Source organism: Gymnoscopelus microlampas, assembly GCF_963454915.1.
Source record: "Gymnoscopelus microlampas genome assembly, chromosome: 9".
Classification (NCBI taxonomy): Eukaryota; Metazoa; Chordata; class Actinopteri; order Myctophiformes; family Myctophidae; genus Gymnoscopelus; species Gymnoscopelus microlampas.
In genome coordinates, this window is record NC_139946.1 from 11,542,274 (window position 1) to 11,560,828 (window position 18,555).

General features: G+C 39.7%; 1 protein-coding gene across 3 annotated transcripts; it reads left to right on the forward strand.

Annotated features, from left to right (window-relative positions):
- The first annotated feature begins 1,794 nt into the window (after positions 1-1,794).
- LOC311051836 (serine protease 57-like) lies at positions 1,795-14,918 on the forward strand. 3 transcript variants are annotated; one of them, XM_084066496.1, is made up of 5 exons: positions 1,795-1,873; positions 12,273-12,435; positions 12,914-13,049; positions 13,295-13,552; positions 14,208-14,918. In XM_084066496.1, exons 1-5 carry the CDS (start codon positions 1,831-1,833, stop codon positions 14,364-14,366), a joined length of 759 nt encoding a protein of 252 aa, XP_083922622.1. In that variant the 5' UTR covers positions 1,795-1,830; the 3' UTR covers positions 14,367-14,918. The 3 variants fall into 3 exon arrangements, with proteins under 3 accessions (XP_083922622.1, XP_083922623.1, XP_083922621.1); XM_084066497.1 differs by lacking the exons at positions 12,273-12,435; positions 12,914-13,049; positions 13,295-13,552; positions 14,208-14,918 and adding exons at positions 2,612-2,765; positions 3,527-3,662; positions 4,355-4,609; positions 5,219-6,297 and having other exon boundaries at positions 1,830-1,873; XM_084066495.1 differs by lacking the exon at positions 1,795-1,873 and adding an exon at positions 10,994-11,346 and having other exon boundaries at positions 14,208-14,915.
- The last annotated feature ends 3,637 nt before the right edge of the window (positions 14,919-18,555 follow it).

Below are 18,555 nucleotides of genomic sequence, written 5' to 3' on the forward strand. Positions count from 1 at the left end.
CAACAACAATGTTAGAAGCTGGTAAATATTGGTTTGAAGAGTAAATTGGCACACACTCCTACAGAATAGCAAGATTATTTGGGTTCATATGGCCCATATGATCTAGGTGCTCCTCTTGTACTACTATTATGTATGACTCTCATTCTCTCCCTGTTGGGTAAACTGAGGTACTGATTAATAAAAACGAGAATCATATCATCATATATCTAAAGTTTTATAATAGACCATACAGGTGGGGGTTCAGCTTCTTGGTGAATATACACATACTTGCAGCATGGGTTCATCATACCAATCTTTTCTGTTCATTGAAATATTCTTTAGTTTTTCTGTTCCAATCAAAAAACAATAAATTATAAACCTAGCTAAGAGCTGATCAAAAGTCAAGTAAAGTCACATTATTTGCATAGTCCTTAATCAACCCCTGTTCTTATCGGGGGAGGAACAACTCAGAAGAAGAAAAAAAACCTTTAAGAAAGAGAAAAAGAGGAAGAAAGAATAAATTATATAACACATTTAATTATAAATGGGACAAAAAAAAACATAAATTACACAGCTATGATGACACTAGAGGAGTCAGCAAACCCATGCAAATATTTTGATGTCGTATACAATATGTCTGCAGTCTGCAGTGTAAAAAGAGTGGGTATAACGATAATTATGTGAAACTTTTTACATTTTGCCTTGCTCCACGTTACAACTTTTTCAATACACACTAATGGGAAAATGTTTGCGATTATAAAAAGGTGTAAAATAATTTAAAACGTATAGATATTGATCCGATTGATTAAAAGATATGTGCCTGGTGTGGCATGGTGGCCTCAACCCACAACACAGCCCAGCAATAATCACCATCTGTGCTATATCTTTGAATCTATTGAAGTGAGGGGAGATTCTTATCAGCTGAAATGTGTTATTTGTCTGCCGCAACTAAATAGAAATAACAGCATTCTCATATTTGAGGCAAGTGACTCATCGAAACTGTGTTTTATTGATTTGAACACTTTCACTTGTAAAACTGTATACAGAATAAACTTAATTCAGATTTTGATACTCACGTCCAGTAAAGTTACTTAAAGACTTTTACTCAAGTGATATTCTAATTCTACTTTCACTTGTACCAGAACAATTCCAGATCCTTTCCTCTGAAGTACAATCGTACATCATTGCTGTTTTTTTGTTTTTTTGTAAATTGATACCCTACTTGATCATACTACAGCGTCCCACAAAGGTATCAAAAGTAGCAGATCTGCAAGCTTGAAACAGACCACGTTCTGAAAAGTAACGGTTTTGGACACTCGACAGAGACGACATGCACAACCATGTAGAGAAAGACGAGTGAGATTTCAACATCACAAAATTGCTCAAATTGCATGTCTTCACACAACCCAGTCTCCAGGCTGAAGTGGTTTAAATGTTGAACGTTTCTGGGTTGTGGTTGATTCCTGAAGAAATTCTATTCAAATGTTTTAATCCTTCCAAAAACTTTTACTTTTGTTGAACAAATGTATGGCTCTTAATACATAACAAAAATGTGTAAAAACAAAACATAATGTCTACATTTTCAGAAGGCTGAGTACGTCTTCCAGAGCTTCCAGTTAATGTATTTTTTCAAACATGCAGATATTTCAGCTTTCAGGATTTTGAAACCCTAAAAGCATGAGTTTCAAAACGCGCTTCTTTCATCACTTAAACGGTTTCGTGTAGCAACTAAATGAACCGCATGTTTCCAAATGAAGAGAATTAATGAGGAAGAGTACTGTAAGTAATGAGGAACAATGGATATTATATATTTTCCTTCAACACAACTCAGACATCATTCGACCAAAGACCATGGCAATCACCTTTGCCCTGCTCCTCATCATCACCCTAAATGGTAAGGAACTCTTCAGAATTAATAAAAAAACGAATTTATTCATACGTTTAATGATGTGAGTGTATCAAAATAACAGCACTAAAGTTTTCAAATAATTGTAGTGGAATACAAAGTACAACATTTGCCTCTGAGATGTAGTGGAGTAGAAGTAAAAGTACTGAAAATGTAAAATACTCCAGTAAAATTCCTCAAATGTGTACTTATAGGTATAGTACTTGAGCACTACTACTTAGTTACTTTCCACCACTGCTCTCCCTTATGGAACTACTTGTGGATTATACCAGGGTCAGTCCATTTTATGTGGATTATGCGGTGGACACGCACTGACATTTGCACCTTAATCCCATTTATAAAGCACTTTTTTGTCTATTATTGTGCTTTTCTTTTTTTTTTTCTCTAAGCACCTTAACGTCCATAAGTATATCATGCACAGTATATATTGCTGCTATGCTCAGGCACCTTCGTCATATTTTTATCCCAGGTACTAGTGTAAATATGTAGATAACTTGTTTGGCTATTTTGTTGTTCTCTTGCTTTCCACTTACCCCCCCCCCTCTTCTTCCTCACCCTCTTCTTTCTATGGAAATAACGTTGCGATGGGAACGATGTACAAAAGCAAATTTCGCCCACTTCTTACATTGTAAACCTGTGATGTGGCAATAAACCTGATTCTGATTCTGCAGTAGGTACCGTATACAGAGCAAATACTCAAGCATACATCTTCTCTGTTCCCTGCAGGAGCCCATGGCTCCAAGATTGTTGGAGGCAGAGAGGCTGCCCCCAACTCTCGCCCCTACATGGCCTCAGTGCAGCTGAGAGGAAGACACTTCTGTGGGGGGGTGCTGGTGAGGGAGGACTTTGTGCTCACAGCAGCCCACTGTAGGGCACCTGGGTGAGACCTTCATTCAACACTATCTCTCCCTGTGTGTTTTCTCACTAAACTAGAAAACGCTACACAGTTTGTGGAATAAGTCAAGATGATATTCATATAGGCAGTGGTGGGAAAAGTAAAAAAAAATGTTTTACTTGAGTAAAAGTATCAATACTGCAGTGTAGAAACACTCTGTTGTACAAGTAAAAAGTCCGGTATTCAAAATTAACTTGAGTAAAAGTACAAAAGCATTGGCATTAAAACATACTTAAAGTACCAAAAGTTAAAGTACTCATTATGCAGAATGTCCTGTTTCACAAGGAATCATGTGTATATTTGTATTAGAATATTCGCAATGCGTTGTGAGCTTGTAGATCGGCTATTTTCAAATAGGCAAAGTTTAAATAGGTTTGAAGTGGTTAATGTATGTTTTGTAATAATAATTGAAAACTACAAAGTAACTAGTAACTTGTTTTCAAATAATTGTGGAGTAAAAAGTAGGCCTACAATATTTGCCTCTGAGATATGGTGGAGTAGAAGTCAAAGTATTGAAAATCGGACATACTAGTAAAAGTACCTCAGATTTGTACTTAAGTAGCCTACAGTAATGAGTAAAAGTAAAGTTCCACCACTGTTCATAGACTAAAGCTGTTAACAAGTAGCAATCTCCTCAACACTGTCGCTGAATGACTCTGAGGTTAAAAGTGATAATAAATGTAAAAGATAAGCATATAGCACACAGACTAAAGATTTTCTTACCGTATTCCTGTTTTGATTTCCAGTCGAGTCGAAGTTGTTCTTGGAGCCCACTCCCTGTCAGCTAATGAGGAGACAAAACAATCATTCAATGTCAGCCGACAGATTCAACATCCCCAGTACAATGATCAGGAATTGCAAAATGATGTCATGCTTCTTAAGGTAAGGATATCTGAGGTTATATATCTGAGGATAAGGTTTTTAGTGTAGATAGAGACCTAAAATGACCTTTTCTATTCTTTTTTTTGCATTCTTTGAATGTATTTATTTTTTCCCATCTAATGACATGAATAGGTTGGGTGAAAAGTGGTCAAAATGTGTCATATTTTATGTTATTTTGGAATGAACCAAATTAATTTCTTCATTAACCCATTAAGGGAACGGATCTGCCTGTCATTTTAAGATTTCTTTAGGCTATTTTTGAAAAATATTGAACATTTGTGCAAATCTTTGAATATATACGTTTTCTAAAGCGAACATTTTTAACTCAAATCTTTGCTTCTGGGGATTCTACAAATGTCTTCTAAATCCTAACAGTTTTTTGAAAAACATGTTTCTATATCAGTGGTTCTCAAACTTTTTCATGTCAAGGATCCCCCCCAAAATAAAATGTATTTGGCCACCGACCCCCATCTCAAAATATGTTGTTCCCCCAGAAGCAAAGATTTGAGTTAAAAATATTCACTTTAAAAAAATATGTATATTCAAATATTTGCACAAATGTTCAAGATTAAAAAAAAACATAATTGAAGATCTACAAGCTTGTATATCTGCTATTTTTGTATAGCCAAAGAAATCTAAAAATGACACAGATTCTTTCCCGGTCTAAATGGGTTAAAACTCTTGTCTCTCAGCTGGATGCCCGAGCCAACCTGACCAGTGCGGTACAGCTGATCCCTCTGTTACAACAAGGGCCAAGACCATCCGATGTGTGCAGCACAGCTGGCTGGGGTGACACCGGGGACAACAACACCTTCCCTGACAAACTACAAGAGGTCGAAGCAGATATCCTGTCAAAGCGAGTGTGCCGTCGTAGATGGAGGGGTGTTGCCATCACCGCGGAGATGGTTTGTGCCACAGGACCTGTTGGCACCCAAGGCTTCTGCTCGGTATGACCACAAACTGAATTGTTATTACTCAGCTATTAATAGTATCATCTATACCTCAGTCTACAGTGGTGGAAAGTAACTTACTTTTACTTTACCGGAGTATTCCCAATTTTCAATAGGCCTACTTTTACTTCTACTCCACTTCACAAAGAGACAAATATTGTACTTTTACTCCACTACAATTATTTGAAAGCTTTAGTTACCAGTTACTTTGTAGATTTTGATTATTATTACAAAACTTAAAAAATGGACTTTTTGAAAATAGACAATCTATAAGCTCACAATGCTTTGCATCACGATGCGTTGTGAGCTTGTAGATCTGCTATTTAAGATATGATAACTTAATGAGTTAATACTTTTAGAGAGAATACTTTTACTTAGGTACTTTAAGTATATTTTTATGCCTATACTTTTGTACTTTTACAGTACTGAAAATGTGAGTACCTTTTCCACCACTGCCAGCCTATCACCCAAACCGACAAACAAGGGTCTGTGTTTATTCACTGATGGGCCAAGACAGTGCTATTCAATCAATCAATCAATCAATCAATCAAATGACTAGTATACCTAAATAAAGTGCATCTAACCTGTATGTTATCTGTTCAACAGGGGGATTCTGGTGGCCCCTTGGTGTGTAACGGAACTTCAGCAGGTGTTGTCTCCTTCTCTGGGAGGCGGTGTGCTGACCCCCGTAGACCTGATGTCTACATGCGCTCAGCCGCCTACAGGGCATGGGTTGAGGAGGTGTTTAGTAACAATCCATTGTGACTCGCATAACTAAGATAATAGAGCACCGAAGTCTGACGTCATTTACACATCCTACCTGGGTCGCGGTCCCCCCCCCCCCCGTTCTGAATTCTCATAGATGTGTTTAATATCGCGTCAAATAAGAACTGTGTTCTAAAAATAAACAAATGACCACGGCAATTTTACTCTTATGGATATGAAGCATCAACTGACGGTGAGAAAACGCTAATGTTACTTCCGCCAAATTAGTTACATTTTCGCCAATAACATACTGTATCAAATATGAGTGACTGACTATCATAAACGATACAAAGCCTCCTCCCTGAAAATTTTGCCAAGACAGTTTGTTTATTTTTGGACCCCAATTCTTATACGAGATGATTCTATGATGACACAATGTTATTCTCCATAGAGAAATTACTTTACGAACCAGGGGATGAACTAGTGACGTCAGGACTTCTGTACTCTATATTGACACGGCCTACACTTTCAGAGCAATTTGCTCATAGAATATTGATGACAAATATTTGCACATTATTTTCCCCCACAAGTTATTTTCATTCAAATGAAATGTGATTGAACTTGCACTATTAATGACTTTAGTTGATTTTTCACTATTTAAAATATAGTATTTCTCAATCATTCATAATTATAGCTAATACAAATATTAAACAAAAAAACAAACAAATATCAGTGTATGAGTCAGTTTGAGCAGATTTCATTCTAATGGGCTACTATGCCTTTGGATTTCATGGGCCTGGGTGGGTCACCCTGGCCTGGCGGAGATCTGCCCTGCTGTGCGCAGCAAGCCAGCAGCTCAACAGGTGAAGGCAATTAACTTAAAGAGGAGCTGCGCACCAAAAACGGTACAAACGATGTCAAACTGTCACATTCAATCTGCTGAAATAAACTTCCCATTTGGATCATTGTTGACACATGAAGAGAGCATGGATATTGTTTGCAAAAGGATTACATGTATTGTCCATCAGAGCGTGAGGTCACAGCTTCTCTCTACTTTTGTATGATATTGATTGCCTAAACTTTGAATTTGTTTGCAGTTATTAATTTGTATTGCTGTTGATCCGACGTTGGGGTTTCTCTCTCTAGCTGGAATATAGGCTTGAAATCAAACCTACCACTGGTTATGTGCAGCGTTTCACTTATGTTTTATCTCAGCCTATTCTGCATAATGAGCACTTTTACTTAAGGTACTTCAAGTACATATTGGTACCAATACTTTTGTAGTTTTACTCAAGTAAATATTTTTTTGAGTATTTCTACATTGCAGTATTGATACTTTTACTTTTACTAGAAATGTGAGTACCTTTTCCACCACTGGAAAACGCTAATTAAGGCACAGCTGCGCTGAATGAGACTTTCTGCACAACGAGACTAAATGGATGCAAGAAATTGAAGAAAAGAAGAGTGAAGTTATAGTTTGGCATCTGATTTAGGGGACTAAACAATACACTTGTTGTATTTGTTACCTGGTGGCTGTCAATCAGTGCAGAAATGGCATGAAAGAGAAGTGAAACCCCATGCAGGGGACGAACGTGTCGTGTGTGTGTTGCTGCTTGGCTTCACTCAAACTGATTGTCTGCTCTGCGCTGCGCGTTCATGTTGAGAGCAGGGAAGGGAGGGGCTGCGCAGGGCACGTACGGGAATGTTTGACAACATTACAACGCGCATTTGGGGAATATTAGAAGCTTTTAATCCAGAATTGATCGATGTTACCATGGGCCACATACTGTACACTGTTAAAAAACGAACTTTCAAAAGGGCACATTGCTGTCCAGAGGGCAAACGGGCAGGTGCTCAAGCACTACCTAGTGTCTATGTGTGCACGTCTCTGGGCCCAGAGAACTGGTGTCTACCGTATTGACAGAGGTGCGCTTTGCGCCCTGGCCGTCTCCACGAATCCATTGCAGCCTGTGCGGAGTGTGCGCTCTGGCTGGTGGTTGTTTGGTGTTATAATAATGTATAACTTGTTTGTAAAATTGATGAAGGGAAGGGCGAATGTAATCCTTCTGTAACCCCCGTTACTGTAATCCAGATTACTAATTTTAAAATGTAGGCTACTGTAAAACGTTACCGTTACCATTTTTTTTTTAACTCTGATTACGTAACGGCGTTACATGTAATCCGTTACTTCCCAACCCTGCCTATACTGTAGCTCTGGACTCAATGACGACTTTGACCTTGTAGTCCAGGGCTGATTTAAGCAGTCACATCTGGCCTGCCTGAGTCAAAATAATTAGACACCTGTTGTGCAATGAGCTAAATCAATGCAACAGGATTAAATGGTAAACCAGTGAGAAGTGCCCACTCTGGATTGATGCTCAAATTTACCAAGTGCCCACTCTACTTAGGTGCCCAGATTTAGCAAGTGCCTGCCCACAATGTTGAGCCCAACTCGTTTATCATGATTTTTGAAAACCTTATGCCCATACCTAACACCATGCCAAAAATCAAACATATTCTTCATGATTTTTGACATTCTCTCCCAGGTATATATACACAGGAAACCAAGAAGGACAATTAACTGCGACTTTACCAACAGTTACCACAAGCACACACTGAAAGCATACACTACAATTGAACACACACAGAATCAGACTAATTAGTAACAACATGACACGAGAATGAACAAGCACTGACAGCAGTCACAGACAGTTGTCTCTGGAGCTCGTTAGCCAGCTAGGCAAGGCTGACACCTGCCGGTGAGTGCACTCTAGGCAATCAGAGTCCAAAGAGGAGACGGGAGGGACTGGGAAGCTCAAGGGGGAAAGCACACAGGGCAGGGCATACAGAGGGCAGGGGCCACGATTGTGACAGAGGAACTGTCCCATCAACAAAATAGTAGTCCCGCCGGGATTCCCCGACAGTGTGCGGCGGGAGTTGGTTGATGGCAGCCACATGCTGCTGGCTGCCATCTTCGCCATTACTCATCCATTCTGTGAACCATATCGTAGCTCTTCTCTGCTCAGTGTTTTAGTTCCATGCACCCCAAAGCATCAGCATGATCGTTGCCCTGGTTTCATACAAGTTCCTCTGCCAGCAGTTTCAATTCAGCCAGTGGCATTTTAGCTGTCTTGATTGGTCGGCTGCATATTATCAACACATTCTCACTATCAAGAACCAACTTGTTGAGACTTAGGAGTGAGGGACTTGTCAGGTACCTTTCGCCCGGTCAGATACCTTTCACATCCAATGCTGATGCCGAGGACAGCCTTTCATGTTCCATTGGTCATGTGACTCAGACTACCCTGAATGTTGAAAAGCGATGCTAAAGAGTTACCCAGTTCATCCTGACCATTAAGTATCAGCACTGTATGTGATGAGTTGGGAATGAGAATTGCTGCTATATACTGTATAGGGCACCTTCTGTTCAACTTAAGTTGAAATAAAGTTGAAATTGAGTTGAAGTTGAATGTGTTGGCTGTATCCTTATGAGGATACAGCTTTAGCTTGTGCTGATTGGTCAGCTAAGCTTCCATATAAGCCCTACGGAAGGTACGGCAACTAGTAACCAATGAGTGCAAAAGGAGTGACAAAAGACAGAGATGGCAATAAGCTTGTGCTGATCCGCTGTTTAACTTCAAGGGTTAAAAACAATATAACCAATCAGTAAAGCTAAAGAGTCACGGCAAGCAGAATTGACAACGCAAGTGAACTGTGCTCAACGTAAAGTTTCTGTCTCTAGGCTTAGCAAGCTTAGATTAAGAAACTTGTGTCAAACATGCATGAAACTCTGCCACCAAACACCGTTTTTGTGGACGGTTTGGTTTTGGAATTCTCATCTGAGGTGTCCAGCCAGGCACAAAGCAACAAAACAGAGCAGAAAGTGGCGATGTTTGGCGGTTCACAGAATGGCGAGGCACATAAGGAACACATCATATACGTATTGTACATGATCAACGTTTGGATTTAAAATGTGATCAATAGACCTGCATTTGTGGCTTCCTGAGTTTGAAACACCACTGAGTCCATCTGAGTCAGTCAGGAAACTAGTATGGGTTCTGTGGTTCTTCACGGTGCAAATACATCATGTCTGAATGCAGGTATGCAGTGTTTTCGCAACTAAAGCTTAGTTAGTTAGCTATTGGGTCTGTGTGGCAATTTTGCTATGTGGGTACCTCGTCCCACATATAGGATATTTCAGGCAGGCTTGACAGGGGACCTTCCGGGTCCACCTAAACAATCACATCCAACCATCGGTTGGATGTGATTGCTGTATGCTCTATGCTTAATGCTTGTGCTAGTGCTCAACTGCTGTCCCTTTTGGGTTGTTTGAATTTCTGCAAATGCTGTTCAGCCCCAAGAACATAGTGCAAACTTTACTGTGACTATGGATTCGGTGCTTAAAAACCTTACATTCCCTTTTGTCTTCCTGGACATCCAGAACTTCCACGGCAGGACATCTGTCCCACCTTTGGAATCTATTTGGACATCTCAGCCAGTATGGTCTCAATGTCAACCCAGTCAGTTCGGATGTCATTCTCAAGTATTGCATCACAAAAAGACAGGTGGTGCTGCTGTCCTCTAAAGTAGCATTTTTACAGACTTCCCAAGCCCCCTAATTCAGGGATGTTTTGGGGATGGTACATCTCTTTCACTGGTTCATCATCTGCACATGCATGATACCCTGTAAACGGCACATACAGTATAAATGGAATCACATTCACAGACCTTGCGACCTCTATAAAAGAGGTCATATGACCACAAGATTGTGTACATGTACAAACCACACAGGCCGCTAAGAGGCTGGGACGCATATAGAGCCGTGACTTCCTACACAGTATGTTACCTATTTGAATCTCCTACCGACATGATGAACAATGAACACGTTCTTGTGCTTTGTGTAGTTCTTATGTCTTGGACAAAAAGAGAAGTCATTTGCAAGAAGAAATAACTACTTAGAATATGTGGATGTGGAATATTACAGCACAGTATTTGTATGCTTACAACAACAATGTTAGAAGCTGGTAAATATTGGTTTGAAGAGGAAGAGGAAATTGGCACACACTCTTACAGACTAGCAAGATTATTTGGGTTCATATGGGGATCTAGGTGCTCCTCTTGTAATCCTATTATGTATGACTCTCATTCTCCCCCTGTTGGGTAAACTGAGGTACTGATTAATAAAAACGATATCATCATATCATCATAAATCTAAAGTTTTATAATAGACCATACAGGTGGGGGTTCAGCTTCTTGGTGAATATACCACATACTTGCAGCATGGGTTCATGACCTAGCTAAGAGCTGGTCAAAAGTCAAGTAAAGTCACATTATTTGCATTGTCCTTAATCAACCCCTGTTCTTATATCGGGGGAGGAACAACTCAGAAGAAGAAAAAAAACAGCACTTTTGCTGTTTTTGAATTTTAATCTTGAAAAGTAACAGTTTTGGACATGAGGTTTCCACTCGACAGAGACAATATGCACAACCATGTAGAGAAAGACGTGAAAATTTCAACATCACAAAATTGCTCAAAGCATGTCTTCACACAACCCAGTCTGCAGGCTGAAGTGGTTTAAATGTTTAACGTTTCTGGGGTGTGGTTGATTCCTGAAGAAGTTCTATTCACATTTTTTAATCCTCCTAAAAACTTTTACTTTTGTTGAACAAATGTATGGCTCTTAATACATAACAAAAATGAGTAAAAACAAAACATAATGTCTACATTTTCAGAAGGCTGAGTACGTCTTCCAGAGCTTCCAGTTAATGTAATTTTTTAAACATGCAGATATTTCAGTTTATTTTGAAACCCTAAAACCGTGAGTTTCAAAACGTGCTTCTTTAATCACTTAAACGGTTTTCGTGTAGCAACTAAATTAGCATGTTTCCAAATGAAGAGAAGTAATGAGGAAGAGTAAGTAATGAGGAACCATGGATGTTATATATATTCCTTCAACACAACTCAGACATCACTAGACCAAAGACCATGGCAATCAGCTTTGCCCTGCTCCTCCTCATCACCCTACATGGTAAGGAACACTTCAGAATTATTAAAAACAAGCTCATTTATTCATATGTTTAATGATGTGAGTGTAAAAGTATCAATACTGCAATGCAGAAATACTCTGTTACAAGTAAAAGGCCGGTATTAAGTAATTAAATTTACTTGAGTACAAGTACAAAAGTATTGGCATCAAAATGTGCTTAAAGTACCAAAAGTAAAAGTACTCATTATGCAGAATGTCCCATTTCACAAGTGTTCAAAATGTATACAAATCTTTAAAAAAAAATAGCAGATCTACAAGCTCACAACGCGTCGCAAAGGGAGCTTGTAGATCAGCTATTTTAAAATAGCCAAAGTATATAGGGATAAAGTGGTTAATGCAAATTTTGTAATAACAAAAAAAATCTACAAAGTGACTAACTAAAGTTTTCAAATAATTGTAGTGGAATAAAAAGTACAACATATTTGCCACTGAGATGTTGTGGAGTAGAAGTAAAAGTACTGAAAATTGAAAATACTCCAGTAAAATTCCTCAAATGTGTACTTTATAGCAGGGGTTTTCAACCAGTGGTCCGGGGACCACCAGTGGTCCTTGAGGGGGTTCCAGGGGGTCCCCAGCCAAATTAATAGTTAGCAACCAAATTGACCCTTATATGTCTGTAACTCTGAGAGTGTACAAATGGAACCAAATGGACCCTAACGGGTCCATTTGGTTCCATTTGTACACTCTCAGAGTTAAATGAACACTGATGATGGTGATACAGTGTCGATTGGGACCCCCAAGAAATCTAAATGGTTGAGTCCCTGCCATATCTTTTCAAATGGGCTAATATTTGTCAATGGGTCCTTGACGCGAAAAAGGTTGAAAACCACTGCTTTATATGTACAGTACTTGAGCACTAAGTTACTTTCCTATACAGAGCAAATACTCAAGCGTTCTGTTCCCTGCAGGAGCCCATGGCTACAAGGTGGGTATTGTTGGAGGCAGAGAGGCTGCCCCCAACTCTCGCCCCTACATGGCCTCGTTACAGCTGGGAAGGCGACACTTCTGTGGGGGGGTGCTGGTGAGGGAGGACTTTGTGCTCACAGCAGCCCACTGTGATAGGGCACCTGGGTGAGACCTTCATTCAACATCTACAAGCTCACACCCGCGAAGCGTTGTGAGCTTGTAGATCTGCTATTTTCAAATAGGCAAAGTTTAAATAGGTCTGAAGTGGTTAATGTATGTTTTGTAATAATAATTCAAATCTACAAAGTAACTAGTAACTCATGTTTTCAAATAATTGTAGTGGAGTAAAAAGTAGGCCTACAATATTTGCCTCTGAGATATGGTGGAGTAGAAGTAAAAGTACCACAAAGTTTTACTTAAATAGCCTACAGTACTTGAGTAAATGTACTTACTTTCCACCACTGTTCCTAGACTAAAGCTGTTAACAAGTAGCAATCTCCTCAACACTGTCGCTGAATGACTCTGAGGTTAAAAGTGATAATAAATGTAGAAGATAAGCATATTCAGGTGGGGTGGAGCCAGGCTATAAGCATATAGCACACAGACTAAAGATTTTCTTACCATATTCCTGTTTTGATTTCAGTCGAGTGGAAGTTGTTCTTGGAGCCCACTCCCTGTCAGCTAATGAGGAGACAAAACAATCATTCACTGTCAGCCGACAGATTCAACATCCCCAGTACAATGATGGGAAAGTGCAAAATGATGTCATGCTTCTTAAGGTAAGGATATCTGAGGTTATATATGTGAGGATAAGGTTTTTTAGTGTAGATAGAGACCTAAAATGACCTTTTCTATTTATGTTTTGCATTCTTTGAATTTATTTTTTTATCCCCATCTATAATGACATGAATAGGTTGGGTGAAAAGTGGTCAAAATGTGTCATATTTTATGTTCATCCAAATGGTGGATATGTTATTTTGGAATGAACCAAATGAATTTCTTCATTAAAACTCTCGTCTCTCAGCTGGATGCCCGAGCCAAACTGACCAGTGCGGTACAGCTGATCCCTCTGTTACAACAAGGGCCAAGACCATCCGATGTGTGCAGCACAGCTGGCTGGGGCAACACCGGGGACCACGACACCTCCCCTGACAAACTACAAGAGGTCGAAGCAGACATCCTGTCAAAGGGAGTGTGCCGTCGTAGATGGGAGCCTTATCCCATCACCGCGGAGATGGTTTGTGCCACAGGACCTGTTGGCACCCATGAAGGCTTCTGCTCGGTATGACCACAAACTGAATTGTGATCAGCTATTAATAGTATCATCTATACCTCAGTCTACAGTGGTGGAAAGTAACTAAGTACATTTACTCAAGTAATAATAATAATAAACTTTATTTGTATAGCACCTTTCATGACATGAAATGCAGCTCAAAGTGCTTTACAGAGCAAGAGTACTGTACTTAAGTACAATTTTGAGGTACTTTTACTTTACTGGAGTATTCCCAATTTTCAATAGGCCTACTTTTACTTCTACTCCACTTCAGAGACAAATATTGTACTTTTACTCCACTACAATTATTTGAAAACTTTAGTTACCAGTTACTTTGTAGATTTTGATTATTATTACAAAACATACACAAACCGCTTCAGCCCTATTTAAACATTGACTTTTTGAAAATAGACGATCTACAAGCTCACAATGCTTTGCATCACGACGCGTTGTGAGCTTGTAGATCTGCTATTTAAAAATATATATGATAACTTAATGAGTAAGTTATCATATATCATACAATATGTACTTAGGCACTTTAAGTATTTGATGCCTATACTTTGTACTTTTTACAGTATTGAAAATGTGAGTACTTTTTCCACCACTGCCAGTCTATCACCCAAACCGACATGACGTGACTACCTGTATGTTATCTGTTCTACAGGGGGATTCTGGTGGCCCCTTGGTGTGTAACGGAACTTCAGCAGGTGTTGTCTCCTTCTCTGGGAGGCGGTGTGCTGACCCCCGTAGACCTGATGTCTACATGCGCTCAGCCGCCTACAGGGCATGGGTTGAGGAGGTGTTCAGTAACAATCCATTGTGACTCGCATAACTAAGATAATAGAGCACCGAAGTCTGACGTCATTTACACATCCTACTACCTGGGTCGCGGTTCCCCCCCCGTTCTAAATTCCCATAGATGTGTTTAATATCGCGTCAAATAAGAACTGTGTTCCAAAAATAAACAAAAAACCCCGGCGATTTTACTCTTATGGATATGAAGCATCAACTGACGGTGAATTAGTTACATTTTCGCCAATAACCGACTGTATCAAATATGAGTGACTGACTATCATAAACGATACAAAGCCTCCTCCCTGAAAATTTCGCCAAGACAGTTTGTTTAGTTTTGGACCCCAATTCTTATATGAGACGATTCTATGATGACACAATGTTATTCTCCATAGAGAAATTACTTTACAAACCAGGGGATGAACGAGTGACGTCAGGACTTCTGTACTCTATATTGACACGGCCTACACTTTCAGAGCAATTTGCTAATAGAATATTGATGACAAATATTTGCACACAAAATTATATCGGATGCATTGTTTGAATTAGCTGTATATAGACCCCTTAACAGACGACGTCACACTGATAAGAACCAGTATGCGTGCAACCAGTGTGCGCGCAATGAAACCCATTCTGTCAGGACTCGCTAGGACGCGCCTCACTAGCCAACACAAAAGAGGGGGTTGGGGTGTGCTGAAACCAGCGCACCCCGAAACAACAGGTTGAGAATTGATTGCGTGAAACAATCACCTGTGCATCCAGTCTCAATGTTGGTAAACAAATAATTGGTCTATAGCCTACTGTAGCTCTGGCCTCAATGAAGAATTTGACCTTGTAGGCCAGGGCTGATTTAAGCAGTCACATCTGGCCTGAGTCCAAATAATTAGACACCTGTTGTGCAATGAGCTAAATCAATGCAACGGGATTAAATGGTAAACCAGTGAGAAGTGCCCACTCTGGATTGATGCTCAAATTTACCAAGTGCCCACTCTACTTAGGTGCCCAGATTTAGCAAGTGCCTGCCCCACAATGTTTTGGTGCACAACCTTCATGTATTTGGATAAATAGGGCCTATCCCCAATAGGGAGAGAGCCTTGTGGCTAACTAGTGACTACCATACTACCAAAGTAGGCAGGGACGTGCTGGGCCCCTAATTCAGCCTGGGAATCTCAGATAGAGAGGCCCGGATGTTTTGCAGTTTAACATGTAACCTGTGTAGCATGCAGTTTAACCTGTAACCTGTTGTTTAACGTGACTTGTGTAGCATACAGTTTAACCTATAACCTGTTGTTTAACGTGACCTGTGTAGCATGCAGTTTAATATGTAACCTAACCTGTGTAGCATGCAGTTTAACCTGTAACATGTGTAGCATACAGTTTAACGTGACCTCACTGACCTGTGTAGCATGCAATTTAACATGTAACCTGTGTAGCATGCAGTTTAACCTGTAACCTGTATAGCATGCAGTTTAACCTGTAACCTGTGTAGCATGCAGTTTAACCTGTAACCTGTGTAGCATGCAGTTTAACCTGTAACCTGTGTAGCATGCAGTTCAACCTGTAACCTGTGCACACATAGGATCCAACCAGTGTGTGAGCACCTGCCTGTTTGCTTTCACAGGAGCAATTGCCCTTCTCTTATTTAAATAAAGGTCTTGCTGAACCACAGTTGCTCTCCACCCTGCTCTCATTCAATACGATGTAGGTTAGGTCGCTTTGTTTGAAAACGCTGAAAACGTTTTAGTTGAGCATGACAGTCTACAAGTATAAAAGGCACGAAAATAGCAAATTAAGTTGTCAGCACTCGCTATGCAAAACTTTTAAAAACACACAGCAGAAGAAGGAAATGTAAACGTTTCTCAGACGTATGTGGGTGTTAAGTGTGGTTTACATTTAGACTATGCAAGTAACACTCAAAAGTGTGAACTTGCTACAGTAGGTTCTGGTGACAGGCTTTTTATTAGGGCTTATCTATGAATCATTATCGTTCATATCTGTAATTATATGAAGTATGTACACTTTTGCTAGACTGGTTTAACTTGCTACTGTCCTTCACACCAACACGGTCTCACAGGGTTGGGGGTATAGTTGACTTGTGCGCCTGGATGATGTATTTCCGCTTTTATGTAGATGGGTCTTCAACGTTTTTCAGGTCAAGGACCCCCTAGCTTATAGAGAGATGAAGAAGGACCCCATACTGTGTATTCTTATTTTTTAGAATGCTTTCCATTCTGTCATACAGAAACGTGAATGGCGTCTGCATTATGGCCTTGCATAGAACTTTAACATTCTGTTCAGCTCACAACCCAGACATCTTCATTGAAATGGTCAGCCAGCTCTGTGCAGTTTTGGAGAAGTAAAAACTCCTGACTAGACACATAGTACTTCAACATGTGTGAGACACACTGTTCCGTGTGAACCTCAAAATGGTGAAGTAGAGCAGGGTGCTCTTCACAGCTTCTTCATTCATGACATCTGACAATTCAGCACTACTGTCTTTGGCAACGTTACGAGTGACTCCATACATGGGCAACTGGCAGCCCAGGGGCCACATGCGGCCCTCACCTTCACTTAATGTGGCCCGCAGGTTAATATCGGAATACTGATATATTATTGATTTCAGCTGTTACAATTCATGACCCGCTTTAATTACTTTAGTCTATTAGTAGCTTAATGACTAGTATTACAATTCTATTCTCTTTTTTTATGTCCAATGTATTTGTATTTAAGTTCATAAAGTTAACATACATACATATTAACTACATGGATTTGAAATTCAATAAAAATGTAACTTTTCAGGATTCCAATTAAAAAATAGCACAAAAAAATCTGAATAGAAGGCCCGACAGTATATGCAATGTGGCCGTCTGGAGTGAGTGTGGATATATAGTGGCCCTCTCCATGATCAAAGTTGTTAACCTGTAACCTGTGTAGCATACGGTTTAAATGAGAGATCCGGACATTTTAATTGTTTCGCTAATCACTCACCAACATTGAAAGGGACGTTGAGTTATTCCAGAGAGTCCCCTTCGTCACCGGCCTTCGTCCAGTCTGGCGAGCCCCTCAGTTGGCATAATGGGAGGCGCTGGAAGGCTGAAATTCGCCTAATATAACCGATGCAAAGTTAGTTTTTTCTCTACTCCTGCTCATCGTGGAGTCTCATGATACTCAAACATGCACTGAATGTTGCGAACGAGCGACCATTCGTGCAGAACGAGAAGACACACACACACACACACACACACACACACACACACACACACACACACACACACACACACATATGACAGAAAATCATGAATCAACGTTATTGCCACATCACAGTTGTATAAGTGTAACAAGAGGGTGAAATTCTTGTTTTTTCTTTTTCTTACCTCTCAACCGTTATGTCTCTCTTCCGATAATGCTTAAAGAATGTGATTTCTTTATTAAACCTGTAAATGCGGTTGGACACATCCAGTAGGTGGCGATACAGTTGGCTATGCAGTAGCTAGTTGTGTGCTTGAGGATGGATGTTAGGTCATTGTGTTTTGTTTTGGTAGAGGTGAACACCTTAAGTTGTTTAAATACATAATTAATTAACACCTGTTATAATGACGCAAATCAGAGTGCTTTTTAATGATTATTGCAGTACACTGAAGATATTGAGTTTTTCATTATTATTATTAATGGTATTATTATTACATTAATTAACTGTTTTGTGGAATGTACAAAATTGCACTTCCCTTCTTGTAACTGTATGAGAGGTGACCAATAAAAACCTTTTTGATTCTTTATTCAAAAATTGGCTCTATTAATTACGGTGCAAAATAACAACCATCCAGGCCAGCAGAGGGCAATAGCGGTAACATCAGGCTACAAGTTTCACATGGCCCGGAAGCAGGAACACCAGCAGCGTACGCAGTGTTGCCATGTCCGCTGATTATAAGCGACTTTGGGCTTCTTCCGTAAAGTTGCTTGTAAATTTATTGTAGTTGCGGGTTGCGTTTTTTTTGGGCTGGTTTCTAAATTGTAGTTGCTTATTTGGGCTTGTTTCCTAAATTTCGTTTAAACAAGTGGTTCTAAAACGTTTTCATTAAGGACCCCCTCATTAAGGACCCCCACATTAATATGTATTTGTCCACAGACCCCCTAAAAATATTTAAACTATTCCAAAGTATTCAAAAATTTCCTCCCCCAAGATTTTGAAAACAGTAGATCTGCAAGCTCACAATGCGTTG

Coding starts and splice junctions, on each gene's coding strand:
- LOC311051836 (XM_084066495.1), top strand. CDS start 11,253: ATGTTATATATATTCCTTCAACACAACTCAGACATCACTAGACCAAAG. Junction 12,436..12,913: donor CACTGTGATAGGGCACCTGG/GTGAGACCTTCA, acceptor TTTTGATTTCAG/TCGAGTGGAAGTTGTTCTTG. Junction 13,553..14,207: donor CCCATGAAGGCTTCTGCTCG/GTATGACCACAA, acceptor TCTGTTCTACAG/GGGGATTCTGGTGGCCCCTT.